Source organism: Papio anubis, chromosome 7 (assembly GCF_008728515.1).
Source record: "Papio anubis isolate 15944 chromosome 7, Panubis1.0, whole genome shotgun sequence".
Lineage (NCBI taxonomy): Eukaryota > Metazoa > Chordata > Mammalia > Primates > Cercopithecidae > Papio > Papio anubis.
In genome coordinates, this window is record NC_044982.1 from 75,849,659 (window position 1) to 75,869,764 (window position 20,106).

General features: G+C 35.8%; 1 protein-coding gene and 1 pseudogene across 7 annotated transcripts in view; one reads left to right on the forward strand and one right to left on the reverse strand.

Moving 5' to 3' along the window:
• The window catches only part of SCFD1 (sec1 family domain containing 1), a 104,622-nt gene that overhangs the window by 38,381 nt on the left and 46,135 nt on the right, over positions 1–20,106 (reverse strand). For all 7 annotated transcript variants that reach the window (XR_002523287.2, XM_003901676.5, XM_003901677.5 and 4 more), the window contains 5 exons: positions 18,925–19,064; positions 15,968–16,058; positions 15,326–15,399; positions 14,251–14,332; positions 71–167 (listed from right to left, as the gene is read on the reverse strand). Coding sequence is in view for 6 of the 7 variants with exons in the window: in XM_003901676.5 (XP_003901725.2) it covers positions 71–167; positions 14,251–14,332; positions 15,326–15,399; positions 15,968–16,058; positions 18,925–19,064 (484 nt within the window). In the remaining variant the exon portion in view is untranslated. The remainder of the gene's footprint in view (positions 1–70; positions 168–14,250; positions 14,333–15,325; positions 15,400–15,967; positions 16,059–18,924; positions 19,065–20,106) is intronic.
• On the forward strand, positions 5,687–6,261 carry LOC108586842 (annotated as a pseudogene).

The following is a 20,106-nucleotide window of genomic DNA, read 5'->3' on the forward strand; positions in this document are numbered from 1 at the left end:
TTTACTCAATTGAAAATGCTGGTTTCATCGGATATGAAACTTACATTAGCCTCAAATTTTTGGTACCTACCATCAGGGTCTGATATTATATCTAGAAGAGATTTATCCAGAGTAGTTTTGCTCATTATTTTTTCTTCATATTCAAAATATACATCCAATTTTCTTGCCTGTTTCAAAATAAATATGAGACTATATTAAGTCATTAAAATACATGCTGGTCTACTTACAAGTTTCTATTTTCTATGATCAATTTTAAGACATGTTCTTTGAGACAGGTCAAAAGTACAGTTCAGAAGTACCAGGCTGAAGTACAGTGGTGCAATCTCAACTTCCCAGGCTCATGTGATCCTCACACCTCAGTCTCCCGAGTAGCTGGGACCACAGGTATGTGCCACCACACCTGGCTAATTTTTTCTGTATTTTTTATAGAGATGGGGTTTTGCCATGTTGTGCAGGCTGGTCTTGAACTCCTGAGCTCAAGCAATCTGCTTATTGGCCTCCCTAAATGTTGGGATTATAGGTGTGAGCTACTGTGCCGGCCTTCATTTCTTAACAGAATTTAAAGTGCCTTACTTTTGAATACTTTTGAATATATATTTAATATAGGAAAAAAATAGATTATTTTGTTTACCATATTTGATGGATAAATTCAGCAGTAATTCTGCATACCATACATATATTAGCAAAGATAAAAACACAATTCTTACTTATTGTATTGGTTACTGGCATACAAATCATATTGTACTCCATGCAAAATTCATGTCAGGTGGTCAAGTTGTGTTTACTACTTTAGTGTGCAAATCCACACACATTCACATTAACTGGATGGAAAGTTACCTTAACTAAATTATTGTCCTTTTTGTTTTTTTTTTTTAAAACTAAAACTTTCCTTATTAGTTTTCCTGTTTAATATCTTGAAGTTTAAGATAATGGAAACTAGTAAAACTTGGCTGTGTGAGACCTTTCCTAATTGAAAATTTTGTTGATTAAAATTATCCAAATAAAGTTAACATATTAAGATCCTCAAAAGCAAATAAAAATGATCAAATATCTCTTAAGTTATGCTTCAGATAAATCAGATATTATTGAGGGTGTTAATAATCAAGTGGGAGTAGAAACCATTCATGAAATTATAAAAATCAATTTTTATAATTAAAGGTGTAAACAAAGTGGGAGTAGAAACCATTCATGAAATAAATTAGAATTTATAGTAATACCAACATAGAACCAATATACAAATATACAACATAAATACATTATGCTAAAAGGCAGAATGAAATAAATAGCCAATTGAGGAGGAAGTGATACATTCTGAGTTGAAGTCTGAAAGTGACTTAGGGACACAGATATAGTTCATTTCAGTTAAACAGATCATGCCAAGGCACAACAAGGTAGAAACATCTCAATAGTAGACTAAGGAGTGAATTTCATATATGGAGCAAGAAGAAATCAGAGTCCTCTCACTCCCACTCCCTTGGAGTGGCACGCAAGGCCAAAGTTTAAAAGATTAAATATCCAGACAGTTCAAAAATGAATACAACATAAAAAGACATATACTGAGAAGTCTTATTTTTCATCCCTGTCCTCTTCCACCCCATTTCTACCTGCTTCTATAGGTATTTATTATTATTATTATTTCTTCTAGGTTTTTAGAGTTTCTTTGTGCAAATATAAGCAAAGGGTCTGTATTCTAATATCTGTCTCCTTCCTGACACAAGAAGTATGATACTGTACTTTTCCGCCCTTTTCTTTCACTGAACAATATATTCTACATCAGTATGTAGAGGATTCCCTATCAGTGAGCTCTTATCTATGAAATCTCCAGCCCTTCATATTCTTCAGACTCTCTGATATAGGAACTATTTTAGTTACTCTATAAAGTTATTTTGAATACTAAAACAGAGAAAAAGTAAAGTCCTAGAAATGAGAAAGTCCCACCAATAATATTAAAAACGAACAAAAGAAATATAAGAGATTCTAGGAAAAAGACCACAGTAGTAGCTGTGGGAATAGAAAGGACAAGATGAGTATTTAATACTTTACATGAGAGAAAGGATATGGGATACAAAGCAGTGAAAGAAGAAAAAGAAAACTTTGGGGAACAACAATGATACTAGAAACTATTAATGTGAATATTAGCTTGGGAAAAGTCGTTATTTGCAGAGTGAAGTCAGGAATGGAAGGGGAAAGGTGCTAAAATAAGATGTTAAACCAACTTTCAGGCCCTCTGATCCAGCTAACCTTTACTATTTTATCACTACTCACTAAATTCTGTTTCCTCTAGTTACATCAAATAGTTATTTCATTAAACTTTTAACTTTTCATTAAATACTGTGTTCGCTTTTAATTCTCTAGTCTTAGGCTCAAGTTATTCTCTTAGCTTTTGCAGAATATATTCCTCTTCTACCATTTACTCAGTGAATTCTATTCATGCAAGATCTACCTTCTCTGTAGCTTTTCTGCAACTCTTCCTTCAATCCCTGCTCTCTCCCCTTTCTGACCCTCTCCCAGTGTCCTCCTTGGCCAAAATAACTCATTACTCCTTTATCTGTGTATCAACAGCACTTTACACACCTCATCATAATAACAAAGATCACAGTATATTACTATCCTTTGCTTATGTGTCTAAAACTATAAACTCCTTAGAGCATATCTAATTAACTGTTTAACCCTAGGAGTCTAACACAGCACCTGGCTTATAACAAGCACTTGCATTTGTTGAATTTCGAAACCAAGAACAGGACGTACACAGACCAAGCAATCATTTTAAAAAGTCATGAATGTAGATGAATGAACTTCTGGAAGTGGAAAACATAAATAATCTAGTCTTTTGTGACTGAATATATAAAACTCAGTATGCTAAGGTGTGATGGCACATGCCTGTAGTCCCAGGTACGTGGGAGGCTGAGGTGAGAGGATCGCTTGAGCCTTGGGAGTTTGAGACTAGCCTGGGAAACACAGTGAGACCCTGTCTCTAAATAAATAAATAAATAAATAAATAATCTAAATATGCTAAATGCCATAGCAGAATCTAATTTCTGTAACTATATAAATCAGTAAAAAGAACATGGCTCACTTACTTATGTTAAGTACAGGCAATTGGTTCACTTTGCTCCTTTTGAGATGTAGTAACTTACTTATAACATCAACTTCTAACGAACAATGGAATTAGGGTCCAAAAACAACTTAATGTGATTGCCACTAGGTAGGGGGTTTCTTTTTGAGATGACAAAAATGCTTTAAAATTAGATTGTGGTTGCAACCACTCTGTAAATATTCTAAAACCTATTGAATGATATGTTTTAAATTGATGAATTGCAAAGTATGTAAGTTACATCTCAATAAAGCTGTTAAAAGTAACAGCCCGTTAATATACTGATTATGAGGGAGCACCATCTAAGAGGAAACGGAGTGACGTGCTATACAGATTTTCTAACCTGCATAAGAGAACTAGTATCTCTTCGGCACCTACCATGTGTAAGGCACTTTACTTACAACTACGGCTTTCAAGTGTTTTTAAAAAGAGAGCCTCAGGACCCTCTTTCTCACACCAAATCTTCTGCAGAACCCTAAACACAAAATAGATACAAGTGATCCATTAAATGTCTCCATACAGCTCTAGGGTACCAGAGAACAGGGTTCAAAAATTACTAACTTACATGATCTCATTTAATTCTCCAAATAAAACTATGAGCTAGGAATTATTAATCTCACTTAAAGATGAAGAAACAGACATAAACATGTATTTGTTCAAGATTACCAGAGTAGAAGTAGTACAGAGTTGAGATTCAAATCCAGGTCATACTCTAATGTATACCATAGATAATAGGGAAAATTACACTACCCTCAAGAACAACTTATTGCTTCCTTCTATGGGCCTTTTCTCAAATTCTTGAAATGAGGAAAAACACTAAGAGAAACAAATTCTGTAATTCCAAAGATTAATTCTTCTTATATAACATGGGCTCAAAAGAATACAGTTTGGGTAATAAGAGTGACATAAAAAATGAACAAATTAAAAATACAAAATGACAAGGTCAAGATAAACTGAGATTCTTTGGTAGCTTCAATAAATATTAAGAATAAGTGAGTAAAAGGGGAACATTCTAGACAATCAAAAGCATGGAATACAGATTATATATAATGAATATAAACTCTGAGAGCCATGCATTTCTCAAAAATCCTTTTACAAGGACATTCTATGAGAGGAATCTCATTAAAAAAAATTCTAGTGCTTTTCTCCAAATTTTGGTCATTAGGTAAACAATCAGACTGATTTTACATTCATTTTTCAGTACACTGCCTCAATTTATATTATATCAAATGAACATTAACATGCTGTGCACACATACACACATATACAGATTGTGTTAGACATTTGATTGGCCACGGCCCACAGGGTTTGGAAAGAACAAAGGAAGGGAGCCCTTTCTAAAACTAGCTTGTCCCTTCTCACCAAAAAGGAATAATCTTAAAACTTATCTGACGCTAAAGCTGGACACCGTGGCATGCACCTGTAATCCCAGCTATTCAGGAAGCTGAGGCAGGAGGATCACTTGAGCACAGGAATTCAACAGAAGCCTGGGCAACATAGTGAGACTTGTCTCTAAAAAACACTTATCTGAGAAGTACAGGTAGTACACATGGTTTGCTTTTTGAAAATCCATAACCTGGGACATTTGCCAGATGACCAAGACACAAAACAAATTCCCTTTTCCTTTATATAATTAATTGCAGGGATTTTTCCTTCTGTTTACTATTTCTCTCCCCAGTCTAGCTACAGACACTACTGTTCTAGAACTCTATTCACTGCTAGCGATAATTCCCATTTCTTTTTTTTTTTTTTTTCTTTGTAGATGACATAATTTTTTTTTTTTTAATTATACGTTAAGTTCTACGGTACATGTGCACAACGTGCAGGTTTGTTACATATGTATACTTGTGCCATGTTGCTGTGCTGCACCCACCAACTCATCAGCACCCATCAACTCGTCATTTACATCAGGTATAACTCCCAATGCTATCACTCCCCACTCCCCCCTCCCCATAATAGGACCCGGTGTGTGATGCTCCCCTTCCCGTGTCCAAGTGATCTCATTGTTCAATTCCCACCTATAAGTGAGAACACGCGGTGTTTGGTTTTCTGTTCTTGCGATAGTTTGCTGAGAATGACTGTTTCCAGCTGCATCCATGTCCCTACAAACGACACGAACTCATCCTTTTTTATGGCTGCATAGTATTCCATGGTGTATATGTGCCACATTTTCTTAATCCAGTCTGTCACTGATGGACATCTGGCCTGATTCCAAGTCTTTGCTATTGTGAATAGTGCCGCAATAAACATACGTGGATAATTCCCATTTCTTACCTCTGTCTAATGACTGGGTTGATGACCAAGTCTAGAGTGATCCTTCTTGGCCTTCCCTGTTCTTCAGACCCCAATTCTATCCCCAATTACCATTCAGCAGTGAAAAGAAAGACAGAAGGGAATAAAGAGTTATACCTCCTTTCTCCCTACTTCTCAGGAGGTAGAGGGAATGATAAACCTTTCTCTGTTGCAATGCTACATTAGGAATAGTCCAGATTACGAATTAGATAGGGTTTGTGAGACAGAAACCTACCTACCACGTAATATCTATAGAAAAGTGTACCCCCACAGTTGCAGTCGTGAGCTCTCCGAATTCCTGTCTCTCTGCCAGCATCGCCTGGATGGCCTCCCCAAATCGCGACCCAGCCACCACTAGCATCGCAACCTCCTATAAAGGAGCCGAGCCAAGCTGGGGTGCCGCGCAGGGTCCCATGGGCAAAACAGCAGGAACTCATGACTCATGATGTGTGGTGACAAAGGCATTTCTGCCTTCCCTGAAGCAGACCACCTTTTCACATGGGTAGCCATCCATGGAGCAGCTGGCAGAGTCTATGAAGACCTGAGGTATAAGCACTCGCTAGAGTTCCCCAGTGGCTACCCTTACAATGCTTCCACGGTGAAGTTCCTCACACCCTGCTACTGCCCCAGTGTGGACACCCAGGGTAACATATGCATATGCCTGGACATCCCGAAGGACAAGTGGTCTGCCCTGTATGACATCAGGACCATTCTGCTCTCCATCTAGAACACTCTCCATCTCCAGCCTACTAGGAGAACCCAACATTGATAGCCCCTTAAACATGCATGCTGCCAAATTCTGGAAAAACTCCACAGCTCTTAAGAAGTATCTGCAAGAAACCTACTCAAAGCAGGTCACCAGTCAGGAGCCCTGACCCAGGCTGCCCAGCCTGTCCTTGTGTTGTCTTTTTAACTTTTCCTTAGATGGTCTTTTTTTGTGATTTCTGTATAGACTCTGTATCATCAGCTATGGTATTATTTTTGTTTTTGTCTTTTAAATTAAGCCTCAGCTGAGTCCTTGTGATGTATATTAAATAAATACATTTTGGTCATTAAAAAAAGTATATCCCAAGCTACAATGAACCTAGAACCAGACTTTCAGGATATAACCTACACCTAAGTTGAAGACTGTTTATATTCTAGCCATTCCTGTTTTTTTCTTACTTCTTCACATGTTTCATTTCTGCCATCTTTCAAAGGGCTGTATTTGGATATCCAGGTGGGTAGCACCAGTAATGCTGTATTATAACCATCTGTTGCTTTGTATAATATAACAAAATAGCCGTTTTTAATTTATTTTCAGTTATTCAGGTGTGCATTTTGCTGCAATTCATACTGGTGGGCTTGCCACTATATGCATGGGTTTGTCAATGTGAAAAATTACGTTACAAAAAACCAAGATGGTCCATAAAATTTATTTAAAGGTGTTCTATGATACAAGTGGCTGAAAACATTTACTTGTTGGGTTCCCAAGCTACAACGAACTTAGCTCATGTGCCATAGTGACTTAGGAATCTTGAATAAAATTCCTCTTTTTACTTCTACCTCTCTTCTGTGCACAGATAGGACAGTATACTATCAAGGTGAGAAACCTGGTTATATCTTCAATTTCCACAACAGATTATCAATCTTACTTAGTTGGTTATCTCATTTCCAAATATATGCATTTTTTCTCTCAACCAAGAGCATCGAATTTCTAGCATTCCAGGCCCAAATCAGAATGTATAACCTCAACTTGTTATCTCACTCCTATCAAAAGTCAAAATGAAAAAATGATATTACAGATTATTCAAAGAATATGCAATCTTTCCACTCCAGATACTAAAAATTCTATTCTTAGTTTAACAACAGGACGTATACAGAGGAACCATTAGAGGGCAATAAACTTGGACTTTGCTACGTCAGTAACTCATAGAACTGCTCTCATTGAATTGTATTTAATATTATATCCCTGGCTTTCATGAAAGCTGCTATATGAAACAGTCACATGAAATCTATACGGGTAACTGATATTGAATACTACATCATCACATCACTTAATTTATTCTAGATAATGCCCAATCTGAGCAATGTCTTTCGTAATGTGATGCTAAGAAATGGTTTGCTTAGAATAAAAAACAGAAAATCTTTCTGACAGAAGGTTTTTTTTTTTTTAAATCTTAATCATCTCTCTCTTTTTTATCTTGGCTGTGAGAAAATTCAAAGCCAAATTTGAGAATTAACATTATAACTATTGAGCTTTTACTGAATTATTTTTGAGCTTTTATTGGATTGTTTTCATTCTATGTGCTATTTGAGGGAGCTGCCTTAAATCTATTTTAGAATATGAACACAATATTTAATCTGTAAGTTTATCCTATGTATTGACTTGTGCTAAAAATATTTAAATTCAGACTAAAATGATCTATATAATAAAAAATTTAAAATGTACACAAAGTGATCTTTATAGATGGCAAGTATAAAAAATATAAACAGAAGTGACCTTATCATGAAATAGTGAAAACTGCTTTATGATATTTCTGTGACATTTGTAAAGTGTTGTCTTGTTTTCTATGGCTCTCAGAAATCATTTCGTTTTAATTTATTCAACCAGTATGTTGAGCGCTTTTTTTTTTTTTTTTTTTTTAGACAGAGTCTCACTCTGTCATTCAGGCTGGAGTGCAGTGGCACCATCTCAGCTCACTGCAACCTCTGCCTCCTGGGTTCAAGCAATTCTCATGCCTCAGCCTCCTGAGTGACTACAGGCATGTGCCGCCACATTCGGCTAAGTTTTGTATTTTTAGTAGAGATGCAGTTTTGCCATGTCGGCCAGGCCGGTCTCGAACTCCTGGCCTGAAGTGATCTGCCTGCCTTGGCCTCCCAAAGTGCTGGGATTACAGGCGTAAGCCACCGCGCCCAGCTGAATGTTGAACTCTTAAAATATATACTTAGAAAAAGAACAGCAAGTTAAATCCAAAATAGGCAGAAGAAAATGAGTAATAAAAATTAGAGCAGAACCAGTGAAATTAAAAACAGGAAATCAACAGAGGGAAATCAACAGAGAAAAAATCACAGACTATAGAGGTTCCCTACTACTCTCTATTTTTTGTTATTTTTATCTTTTATGAGATGGGGGTCTTGCCATGTTGGTCAACTGGACTTGAACTCCTGGGCTCAAGTGATCCTCCCACCTCAGCCTGAGTGGCCGGGATTACAGATGCATGCCATCACACCTTGCTTGGTTGTTATTTTTTCAGTTTAAATTATTCTTAATCCTATGGTTACTCTAAAGGGATTACAAAAGAGCAAGCAATTCTCATTGAATTTTAGTAGATATGTTTTACGGAACTACAGCATGGTAGAGAGAACATGGGACTTAAAAACCCAAGTTAAAATTCAGGCTTTAGTAGATGGTCTTAAGCCAAGTATTCAGTATTTTTGAGATTCAATTCCTCTGTAGAATGCGGGAATATACCTATTATGTTAAATATCTAACATAACAGTGAAAAAAAAAAAAAGTTTATTCTCCTTTTAAAAGAAAAAAAAACACCCCACATCTTATGTTCGTATTTTCAGCCAAGGATTGGTTCTGTTTTTCTGGGGAACCCTGGCTAATACAGGTTGTTTGCTTTCTCATTATTGAGTTTTGAGATGTCTTTATTCCTCTGAATTTAATCTTTATGAATCTATTAAACTGGGTCTTGCTAAATGACAATGCTTCATCCTCACAAAAGCAGGTATTAGGGAAGTGAGAGCCAAGAGCAAGAGAAAGTTGATTTCATACTCCTTTTTTTTTTTTTTTTTTTTTTGAGATGTAGAAGTAGTTCCAGAAATTCACAGTAAGGAGTTGAAGGATATTCCACTCACTGGAGAGCTATCTTTTGTCATACTTGCAATAAAAAACAAAACACTTCAGATTCTCATAGTCATTAATCTTATTTTGAGATGGGAAGAGATAAGAGACAAGTGATAGCTCATCCACTGTGACCTTTCTGATACAGAATATATTTTTCCTCTGTCTTGAAGACACCAAGGTAATAAGAACTTTCACTTGATATGTATACTGGACAAGAGATCATTTTAAACAAATCAGCACAAAATCCAGCCAGAGAAATGTTCTGACTTCTAGTATAGTAAAAGTCCTCTAATGTGATCAGGAGCAATAGTGATCAGTGAATCAAAGTCAGTTAATGTTAAAAAAAAAAAAAAAAAAAGTCAGTTTATGTGAAGAATAAAACAGGATCTATGCTGTATGTTTTAAGACCCAAAATATACAGTCTGTCAATCACTGATCTATGTCCAAGATTTCCTCTTTAAGTATAGAGATTCACTGACTGACATTTTTTTTTCTTTCTTGCATAAAGCACACCTATTGGAAATCACCTATGATTTCCAGGTTCGCTTCTTTTGGAGTGGAATAAAAAATTTCAGAGACATTGCAAAGCAATTTCAGTACACTATAGTATTTTCTGAGGTTTTCCAATCTTTTATGGTGAAGGTTTTTTACCTACACCTAATTCAAACAATATTTAAAGACTCATGTTCACTGAGTCTAAGATATGCAACTTAGTTTTATAGAAACAATCTTCTTTTCATACTCATACAATTGACACAAATGCATTAAAACACAAATAACTCATTAGTAAGCAAAAAAAAAAAAAAATCCAATCATGAGACCAGAAAAAGGCACAGGATAATAAGGAAATTGTTATGAGTTATCAACATGTTAATAATGTGGCTACTGGCCACTATGGTTTACAGAGGGCAACAGTTAATTTGGTGTGTTGACTAAGTGGAGATCAGTTAAGAGAGTTTCTACTTTATTTTGAAAGCTTATCTTCCCCATAAAAATATAAGGCAGTTGAACCAAAAAATAAAAATAAAAAATCAGTCCTCAGAAGGAACACTAGTGAAAAGCTAGCATTGCCAACAAGGGTTAAGCCTTCTTTAGAGTACAGACATCACCTAATCAGATGATGTCTTAGATCTAATTCAGTCCCTGTAAGACTGTCTATAAGAACCAGTAAAACAAAAATGAGGATCCAGTAACAATTAAGCCTTGCCTCACAAAGTTTATTGATACCTTATTCTTTACCAGCTATATCCAGTTGGTTGGAGCATTTAGATGTGGGTGCTCTTCCTGTAAGGTGGGAACACTGGAGGAAAGAACACATGATACCATTTCCTCTCTCATCTCATCAACTATGCCTTACAAGTAGGTTACTTTTCTTTAGGTATCTGGAGCTAAAGAGTACTTTATTCAGGTTAGCTACATAGGTGAGCTAAGAATAATTAAAATAGGCTGTCTACAAATTATGTAAGTAATCCCAGAAGCCATTCTTTAACGACCAGCAAGTGGGAAAGTTGCATTTCTATTTAGGATGAAAAAACAACTAAAGAAAGGGTTTAAAAATACAGATTACTCAACACAAATGAGTATTCGACAATTTACTCTTTATCAGACCCAAATTACCCAAATCACTAAAATCCTCAGAATATCAATAAAGTGAAAATGTTTCTTAAAGTTATGACAAACTGGTGTGCTCTAATTTTCCACCCAAACATCCTGCCAGGACTTCTAAAAAGATTAATTTCTTCCTTAGAAAACGATTGAAGGAAATGTAAGAGGCTGCCATACTCTTAACAAAAGAAGAAATATGTAAAACTAATACAGTCAAATACGAAGAGAAATGATGAGACCTCTGCATGACACAATCTTCTAGCTAATAAAAAATATTTACAGCCGGGCGCGGTGGCTCACACCCATAATCCTAGCACTTTGTGGGGCTGAGGCGGGCGGATCACGGGGTCAAGAGGTGGAGCCCATCCTGCCCAACATGGTGAAATCCTGTCTCAACTAAAAATACAAAAATTAGCTGGGCGTGGTGGCGCATGCCTGTAGTCCCAGATACTCAGGAGGCTGAGGCAGAAGAATCGCTTGATCTCGGGAGGTGGAGGTTGCAATGAGCTGAGAGCGCGCCACTGCACTCCAGCATGGTGACAGAGTTACCATGTCAACATGGGGGTTAGCCAGGATGGTCTCGATCTCCTGACCTTGTGATCCGCCCGCCTGGGCCTCCCAAAGTGCTGGGATTACAGGCATGAGCCACCGTGCCCGGCAAACTTCTGATTTTTAATTGGACTTAGAATGACCCAACTAGGAGTAGTGTGTTCCACAGATGACAGTATTTTCCCTCTGTAAAGCGAATGCCCTCAATAGCACACTTTGTTTAAATCAGATCTTGTGATGAAAAGGATCTTGACCGGGCGCGGTGGCTCAAGCCTGTAATCCCAGCACTTTGGGAGGCTGAGACGGGCGGATCACAAGGTCAGGAGATCGAGACCATCCTGGCTAACCCGGTGAAACCCTGTCTCCACTAAAAAATACAAAAAAAAACTAGCTGGGCAAGGTGGCGGGCGCCTGTAGTCCCAGCTACTCGGGAGGCTGAGGCAGGAGAATGGCGCAAACCCAGGAGGCGGAGCTTGCAGTGAGCTGAGATCCGGTCACTGCACTCCAGTTTGGGCGATAGAGCAAGACTTCGTCTCAAAAAAAAAAAAAAAAAAAAAAAGAAAAGAAAAGGATCTTTAGCAAGATAATGATTCAATAATATCTATTTTTCTGGCTGGGTGTGGTGGAATGCACCAATAGTCTTAGTTACTAGGGAGGCAAGGCAGGAGGATCCTTGAGCCCAGGAGGTTAAGGCTGCAGTGAGCTATGATCGTGCCACCGTATTCCAGCCTGGGTGACAGGGAGAGATCCTGTCCAAAATAAACAAATAAATAAAATCTATCTTTTACATAAAACCACTCAATATCTTGAATGACAAATTAGTTTCTTGGCATAAGATGCTCTGCCAGAGAACCAGCAACACTAAAGGAAACACTTTCTTTTATAAGACCAAGAAGTCTTCAAGTAGAATGGTTTAGGTCAGGCACGGTAGCATATTAAACTATCTCAGACAGATGGCCTCTGGTAGCAAAAACTGATCTGAAAAACTCACCTAAAATCATTAGTGTAAAATTATAAATAAGCATCATAAAAAATTTCACAAGTAAATTATGTCTTATAAATCATTTTTCACCTAGACATCTCTAATAGTTTCCTTACAGTTCCACTTTTATTTCCAGAACTCATCGTCCCTTATCCTCCACAGTCTTCTTTATTTTAAAACATAAATCAGATCATGTCACTAACCTCTAATGAGTTATCATACTTACATTTCTTTTTTTTAATCCCATATCCTACCCATCACTCTTTCCCTCCTCAATAAAGCACATTTGTCTTCTACGTTCTCAAACACACCGAATTTGTTTGTTGTAGGGCCTTTGCACTTCTTATTCCCTCTGCCTGGCATGGTTGGCCCTGAGATCTTCACTAATTGGCTCCTTCCTGTGATTCCTGTCTCAACTCAAACATCACCTCATCAAAGGTGATTTCGCTCACCACTTACTCCAGAGTAGACCTCTCAGCCATTCTCACATCCCATTGCCTCACATCACCCTACCCAGGTTTTGTTGTTCTCATATCACTGAAATGCCTGAAGTTATCTTGTTTTCTAATTTGCTTACTCCATTTACTGTCACTACAATATAAGCTCCAAGAGAACAGAGAACTTGTCTGTCTTGTTTACTACAGTATCTTCAGGGCCCAGTACAATATACATAGAGCCACTCAATAAATATGATTGGATAAGTAAATTAACCAAAATTTTCTCAAACTGTAAGCTCTAGTCTCCGATCTGAAGGAAATTCTCAATATAGCTCTCTGTTGTATTTCACCTGATGATATATCTATATATCTATATCTGTATCTGTATCACCTCCACAAGAGACAATGACCTTAGGTAAACAGATGTGAACACTCTTTTGCCATTTCACAGAGACGCTACATAGAGAAGTGAAAACATCAGCAGAATCACCTACAGACTGCAGTTATGCTTCTATTTCTGTATGAACCTGAAAAATATCAAGTACCAAGATGTGAAACAAAGAAAAAAAATTAGGTTGTTGGCATAATAGAAATCATGCAGGTTTAAACTGCATGCTGCAGGATGCCCATTATCTATGTAATGCCTTTCTAATGCTTTTATGGCTTTTAAAATTATTTAAATAATGCCTTTAAGTCCCTTCTCAATAAATCCCAGGTGTTATCAACATCTCTGACAGCCAGCAATTATATTCAGCTTTTTAAGCAGTTTCAAATGCATCATATAAAATGGAAAGTAGGGGTCAATATTAGCCAAGTTTTAGCATATGGTCAATTTGCCATGGAAATTCAGCTCCAAGTGTGGAGAACAAGTAACAGCAGAATACTAGAGGACTGATTAAGTAAGCTGAAAATGGGGTAGTCATGAACATGGTAGTGAGAAAAAGAACTAAAACAATATATAGAACTCCCAACATATTTGTTTCAAAATCACAGTTCAATGATACACAGTAAGAAGCTTTGATGCTAACAGATTCATCTAAATTTAAAAGGTTCAGAACAAAGTCACATAAATAAAAGTGATGTTATTAACGGATATTTTAGATAGAACTCTGGTAAGAGATTTCCAAATCTGTATTACTGATGCCGAGACACAAGTCTACTATTAATACAGCAGTATGTACAGCAGCGATATTGAGGCAGTGCAATATATTGAAAATATCATAGATTCCCACTTCCATTTACTAAACATGTGACCTTGGAAATCACTTATCTTTCTGGATTCCTAGGTTTCCTTATTTGCAAAAAAAAAAAAAAAACTGTAATACTGCTGTCTTCCATAATTATACTTCATGTTACAGTGGGGGCTCAATAAGATAATGAATATAAAAGCATCTTACAAAGCATAAAACCCTATGTAAACCCAAGTCATATTGCGGGGAGAAAAAGTCAAATTTACCTTTATATGTTCTAAAACAGCAGTGGCAACATTTGTATGGAGATCAATAAGTCTTTTTTTCTCAAGGAGTTCTGGCAAAGAACTGCAAATATCAAAAAATTAAATATTAACCAATAAATTTTCTAAAATGATGGAGACTTTATCCCATGTCTGGTGTTTACTCTGTGGAAACTCAGAACATTGAAACAGTGACAAGATGACAAGTTAAACTATCAACTAATTTAATCTCTAGGCTTGAATACCTACAGTATTTATTAATACAAGTGAAATGCTTCTTATTTTTAAAAATCTGGCTCCCAAATATTATTTCTACCATTTTACTTTCTGATTCCAAATTTTGGAGGTATAAACAAAATCAAATTAACGGAAACATGTTTTATCTGTATTTCTAAAACACATTTCCTCCCTCCTCCTTTTTTTTGAGACAGAGTCTCTATCTGTCGCCTGGGCTGGAGTGCAATGGCACGATCTTGACTCACTGCAACCTCTGCCTCCTGGGTTCAAGTGATTCTCCTGCTTTAGCCTCCTGAGTAGGTGGGACTACAGGCATGCGCCACCATTCCCGGCTAATTTTCAAATTTTTTTTAGTAGAGATGGAGTTTCACCATGTTGGCCAGGATGGTCTTAATCTCTTGACTTTGTGATCTGCCTGCCTTGGCCTCCCAAAGTACTGGGATTACACGCATGAGCCACCGCGCCCAGCCTCCTCCCTCCTTAATGGCATTCAAAGTACAGAAAAACACTGCTTAACTTTTAGTGAAGAAAAGAGTATCAATAATAAAATTAATAATCACTTGCCCTACTTTATCATTAATAGTATTTTCCTTATAAAATTACCCCTATTACACAATTCTAACTGGTGAAAGAATGAACGATCTCCTATATCTAAGTGGGAACTAAAATCAGCTTAAACATTTAGTTAAATATAACTTAGTTCTTTAAATTCAAAGTTATATTTGCTATTGCCTACAGTTTCCTACTGGGTAAAAACATTAACAATATTTTAGTTAAATAAAATAAATAAACAAAATCCTATCAACAGAAAGACTTCAAAGAGGATATATTGCTCACTTACCTAACAGCTGATGTTAGCTTAGCGGTATTGTCAGAAAGCATACTTATGGCTCCTTCATCTTCACCTTCTAGTCCCTTGTAAAGAAAAAAGGTCCCAATAGCTACTCAAAAATCCCAGGCCCAACCATAAAAATCAACACATTCCTAAGATTATTGATATACAGTAAGATTTTAAAGTCACCTAGAATAGCAATTCTCCTCCTCTGAGGTGCAAGCATACATATTTATGACAGTTACATAAAAGTTCTAGTAACGGCCAGTCTAATGGTTAGATGACTAAGTGATCAGCTGGCATTTTTTGGATAAGGAGAGAGGCCCAGAGACATGCCACAGGTCACATAGCAATAAATAATAGAGCTGAAATCTGAAGTTACATTGAAGTATGGTAGAATGAGCAGCACTGAACATATATCTCTAAAATAAAGCTACATTATATATTTTTTCAAATCATATTTATATTAATATTTAATTTTCTTCTCTTCTCAATATTTAGATTTCTTTTTGATCACTTATGCAAGTTGAAAATATTTTTGTTATAAAAGCATTAAATGGCCTTGAATTTTTATAAGGAAAAAACCCAAATCTCTTTAAACAGATAACCCTCCTCTTTCCTATAATTCTTAGAAAGCAAACAGAATCTTACCATAATGCTTTTAAGTCGTTTGACCTCATCTTCCTGTGCTCTGTAAGATTCTAGTTCTTGCTGAACTGATTCTGCAACTTCTGGGAATGGACTAAAACAGTATTCCACAAGAACTATGAGTATGACATTAAAAGACGGATTTTTGTGTGAATTCTAAAATACACACAATGAAGATTTACTATTTTAAATATACTTATTTGGATTTGAATATGTTATATATAACAAAGGCAGAAAACATTCAGCATAAATACAACTACATATCTTTCTGATATCTATATAATAAATACTATTTCTTTAAAATGCATATAATACTTTACATCTAAAATTTAAATTTCATTTCTATTTTTCATTAACAATATCATACATTCTCTTCACCTATATGTTTTTAGAAGAAAAGGTAAAATATTTACATGACTGAAAATCAATGGAAGACAAGTCATGGTATATCAAATATCCATTAAATATTCCTACCCAAATTAATACATAATGTCAAAGGGTCCATACAACTACAAAGATACCATTTAAAAATATCACCTGCAAGTAACTGTGAAAAAATTCTTGTAACTCAGAACTCATAATCTCCCAGACCACTACTGGTGAAAATAGCATTTGGGCCACAGTTTCGGTGGCCTAATACCTGATGTCTTCTTCTAGGACACTGTGGTTTAGCAGTAACTTACACAGACTTTAGGCAGAAGTGATCTGCAATCATGAGCAGCTCATGTAGAAAACACTGTACTAATCTTGACAAACTGTAGGTGAATACATGTTGATCATGAAATGTTTCTTAAAATGAATATTTTTCATCTACAGCCTAGGGGGAGGCCAGAAGCCTTTTCTCCTTTAAGAAAGAAGAGGTCATGTCTCATTAACAATGGAACAAGAACCTTTCCCCTCTTCCTCAGCTCTGACATCTGAAAATACCTCACTAATAATGAGCACATTTTATCCAACGGAGACTAGCAGAAACAGCAGTTCAGAAAGGATTCTGAGGAACATAGTTCAATTTCGCCTCACAACCACAGGCATTTACTCCAGTTCCAGCTGAGTCTATGTTGGCAAAATAGCACTGAGGCCTCAGCATTGCACTGGGGAGTCAGAAACCCTTGTTCCATCCAATTATAATGGACACTTCCTTTATAGGCAAGCTCTCACCCTCTCAGGGCCCTCGCTTTATCTGTAAAATGTGCGAGTTAAACTGGTTAATACTCAAAATCTCTGGTATCTTTAGGTCTCAGAGTTAATAGAGAATAATTGCTTACATTTATTGAGCAACTTTACTGTACATCAAACACCATGCTAAGAATTTATTTTTTTTTTTAAGACGGAGTTTCACTCTTGTAGCCCAGGCTGGAGTGCAATGTCATGATCTCGGCTCACTGCAACCTCATTTAGTCCTGATGAATCTGTTGAGGTAACTATTATAACTTAACCATTCATGGTTAAGACCGGGTGCTTTACGGTCTGCAAGACCTGGGTTTCATCCCTGGCTTTACCAACGAAAGCTGGATGACTTGGGCAAATTACTCCTTTAAATTCATTATCTCAATCTTCTTAAAAACCTTCCGAAATAGGGTAATAGGTAGAATTATTATCTCCCTATTTTACTGATGAGGAAAGTGAAGCTCAGAGAGGTTTACGTCACTTGTTTATGCTATCTCCAAGTGTCTTTGTGTCCATGTTACTACTGTAGTAAGATGCAGAGCAAAAGAACTACTCCTACTTAATGAATATGAGGTTAAAATTCTTACTATTCAACTGACCTGTTAGATTGTTCTTAAACATATGTTCTAAAAAAAAATTCAAAATTTCCATATTTGAATAAAGAGATTTTTTTCTTAAGCTTTTCTCTATTAGGGAATGCCAACTTCAAAATATTCTGTATTCTCTATAAATAATGCCTCTCTAATAAAAGTAATTTCTTGTCCTTCACCATTCTGGAGGGAAATGTAGATTATGGAATCCCAAAGGGAAGAGTATTATTTAAATTAATTAAAATTAATTAAAATAGTACCTAAAACTGCCATAGTGAGAAAGAGAAAGATAGGGACTTTTCTCCGCAGAGAAAGTCAAATCTTTGTTATGGCAATTTGATTTTCCAGCTTTAAAAAAAGTTATAAGTAAAAAAAAGATAAAACACATTGAAAACCCAGCATGTTGAACCAAGTCTTTATTCTACTTCTCTTTAAACAATAAATATAAGGCCAAAAAGAACAGCTGTATCAAGGACACACACACATTTTGAAATATTTTTTAAAAATCGTACTTTCATAATTGTTGATGAACAGTATTCTTTTTATCTGAGGAATAATATTTTTGTTTGTTTAGAGTGATTGCTCTAGCCATAATGATCACTAGATAACTTTTACAGCAGTAACTGAGCCTATGAAGTACCCTAAACTTTAAGGGGGCATAGCATCACATGGGATATGTATATCTGCCCACAGTAAATCACACAGCAAATTAATGCAGTTTTATCACTCATTATTTCTAATGTACTTTGAATACATTTCTAGGCTTCAGGCTTAGATACTCTCTCCACAAGTATCTAAAACAAGTTTTACAAGAGGGCAACATGGAACAAAAAGGAAAAAAATCATCCCCAAAATCACAAAAACCAATTTCAGTGAAAGGCAGAAATGGTCTTATAGAGTCAGTGGAGACAGCAACAAAACTGAAAAAGACTATCTGTAATAGCTTCAAAATCACATGGGATGATCTCATTGAAAGGAGAAGCGGTCCCTATAAAACAACAATTAACAAAAAACAACCTAGGAATCAGTGAGAAATGGAGAAATAAAGACAAATGTCTACGGACATTATAATTATAGCTTCCACTCATTGGGTGAATGAACCTACAGGACCCTTTTGAATTTTTTCTCAAATTCATTAAGGTGGATGACACCTTAATTTCTCTTTAAAAAAATGGATCTTTTACTTATTGATATTTTGCTTACCTTCCTTTATGTTTTTGCCAAAATTTATCAACCGGAGTTAAATCATAAGACTTCTTGTTTTTTCTCTTTGGTCTAGCACCAGCTGGAGAGTTTTCCACTCCTGAAGATTCTTCCAAATTAACCCTGTTTAAATGGAAATCCTAGGAAAAAGTAATCTTATGTTAAATAACTGTTTTCTAAGTCTCATCAAAATAGAATCTTGTTGCCCTTTCTAATGTTTCCAAAGACAAAATAGAGATCTGAAATTTAAAAGACCTCCTCCCAATCTTTTGTTACATACAAATGTAATTTTGTGTATTTTAATGAAAGTATTAGATGTATATGATTAAAATTTCAAACAAGAAACAGAAAAACATGTTAATATGCTTGTGTATCCTTCTAGAAAAATACTGATGCATATAATAACACATGTATATCCTCTTAATCTTTTTTAAAATGGGATTACAGTGCACATATATCTTTTTTCATCTAATAATGCATTTTACAGCTCTTTCTGTATCTGTATACGTACGTCTACTTCACTTTTATCATAACTACACAGTAGTCCAATGTTTGGCTAAATCAACTTATGTAACCAGGCCTCCTGATGCTTGGTCATATCCAGTAACAAACGTTATCGTAAATATTTTTAAACTCTTAGTCAATATTCTGATGTGTCACTTGAGTGATGAATTGCAATTTTAAAAATTACAATAGATGCTATAATAAGAAGTGATGCACCTCTTTCACATAAACTTTAAGTCAGGCCAGTAGTTGCTAAACTTTCTTGCCTAGGACTAATTTTATTCATGTGAGGCTTTTGTACCCTTTCTGTAAAAAACAAAAAAACCCCCAAAACCCAAAACCCAACCAAACCAAACCCACAAAAAACCATTAGTTTTTTGTATATAAAAGTAAAATAAAAGTAAGTATCTTTTTTATCTTTCCCCCAACTTCTTGCATTACATCTATGGGTTCCCTCACAAATAGCAGCATTTTATGGTTCAATGCCAACTAAAGAATAGTGAGAAATAAAACATGGCTATCAACAAGTAAATGATTAAGAAGGAAGATACAGTATGGAGAAATTATCCAGCATGACTGAAATATAATTATCTTAGTTCTAAGGTATCTGTATATATTTTAAATTAATGACTATTCTAGGTCTTAGCAAATTAAATATACTGAATGCAATTCAATCTC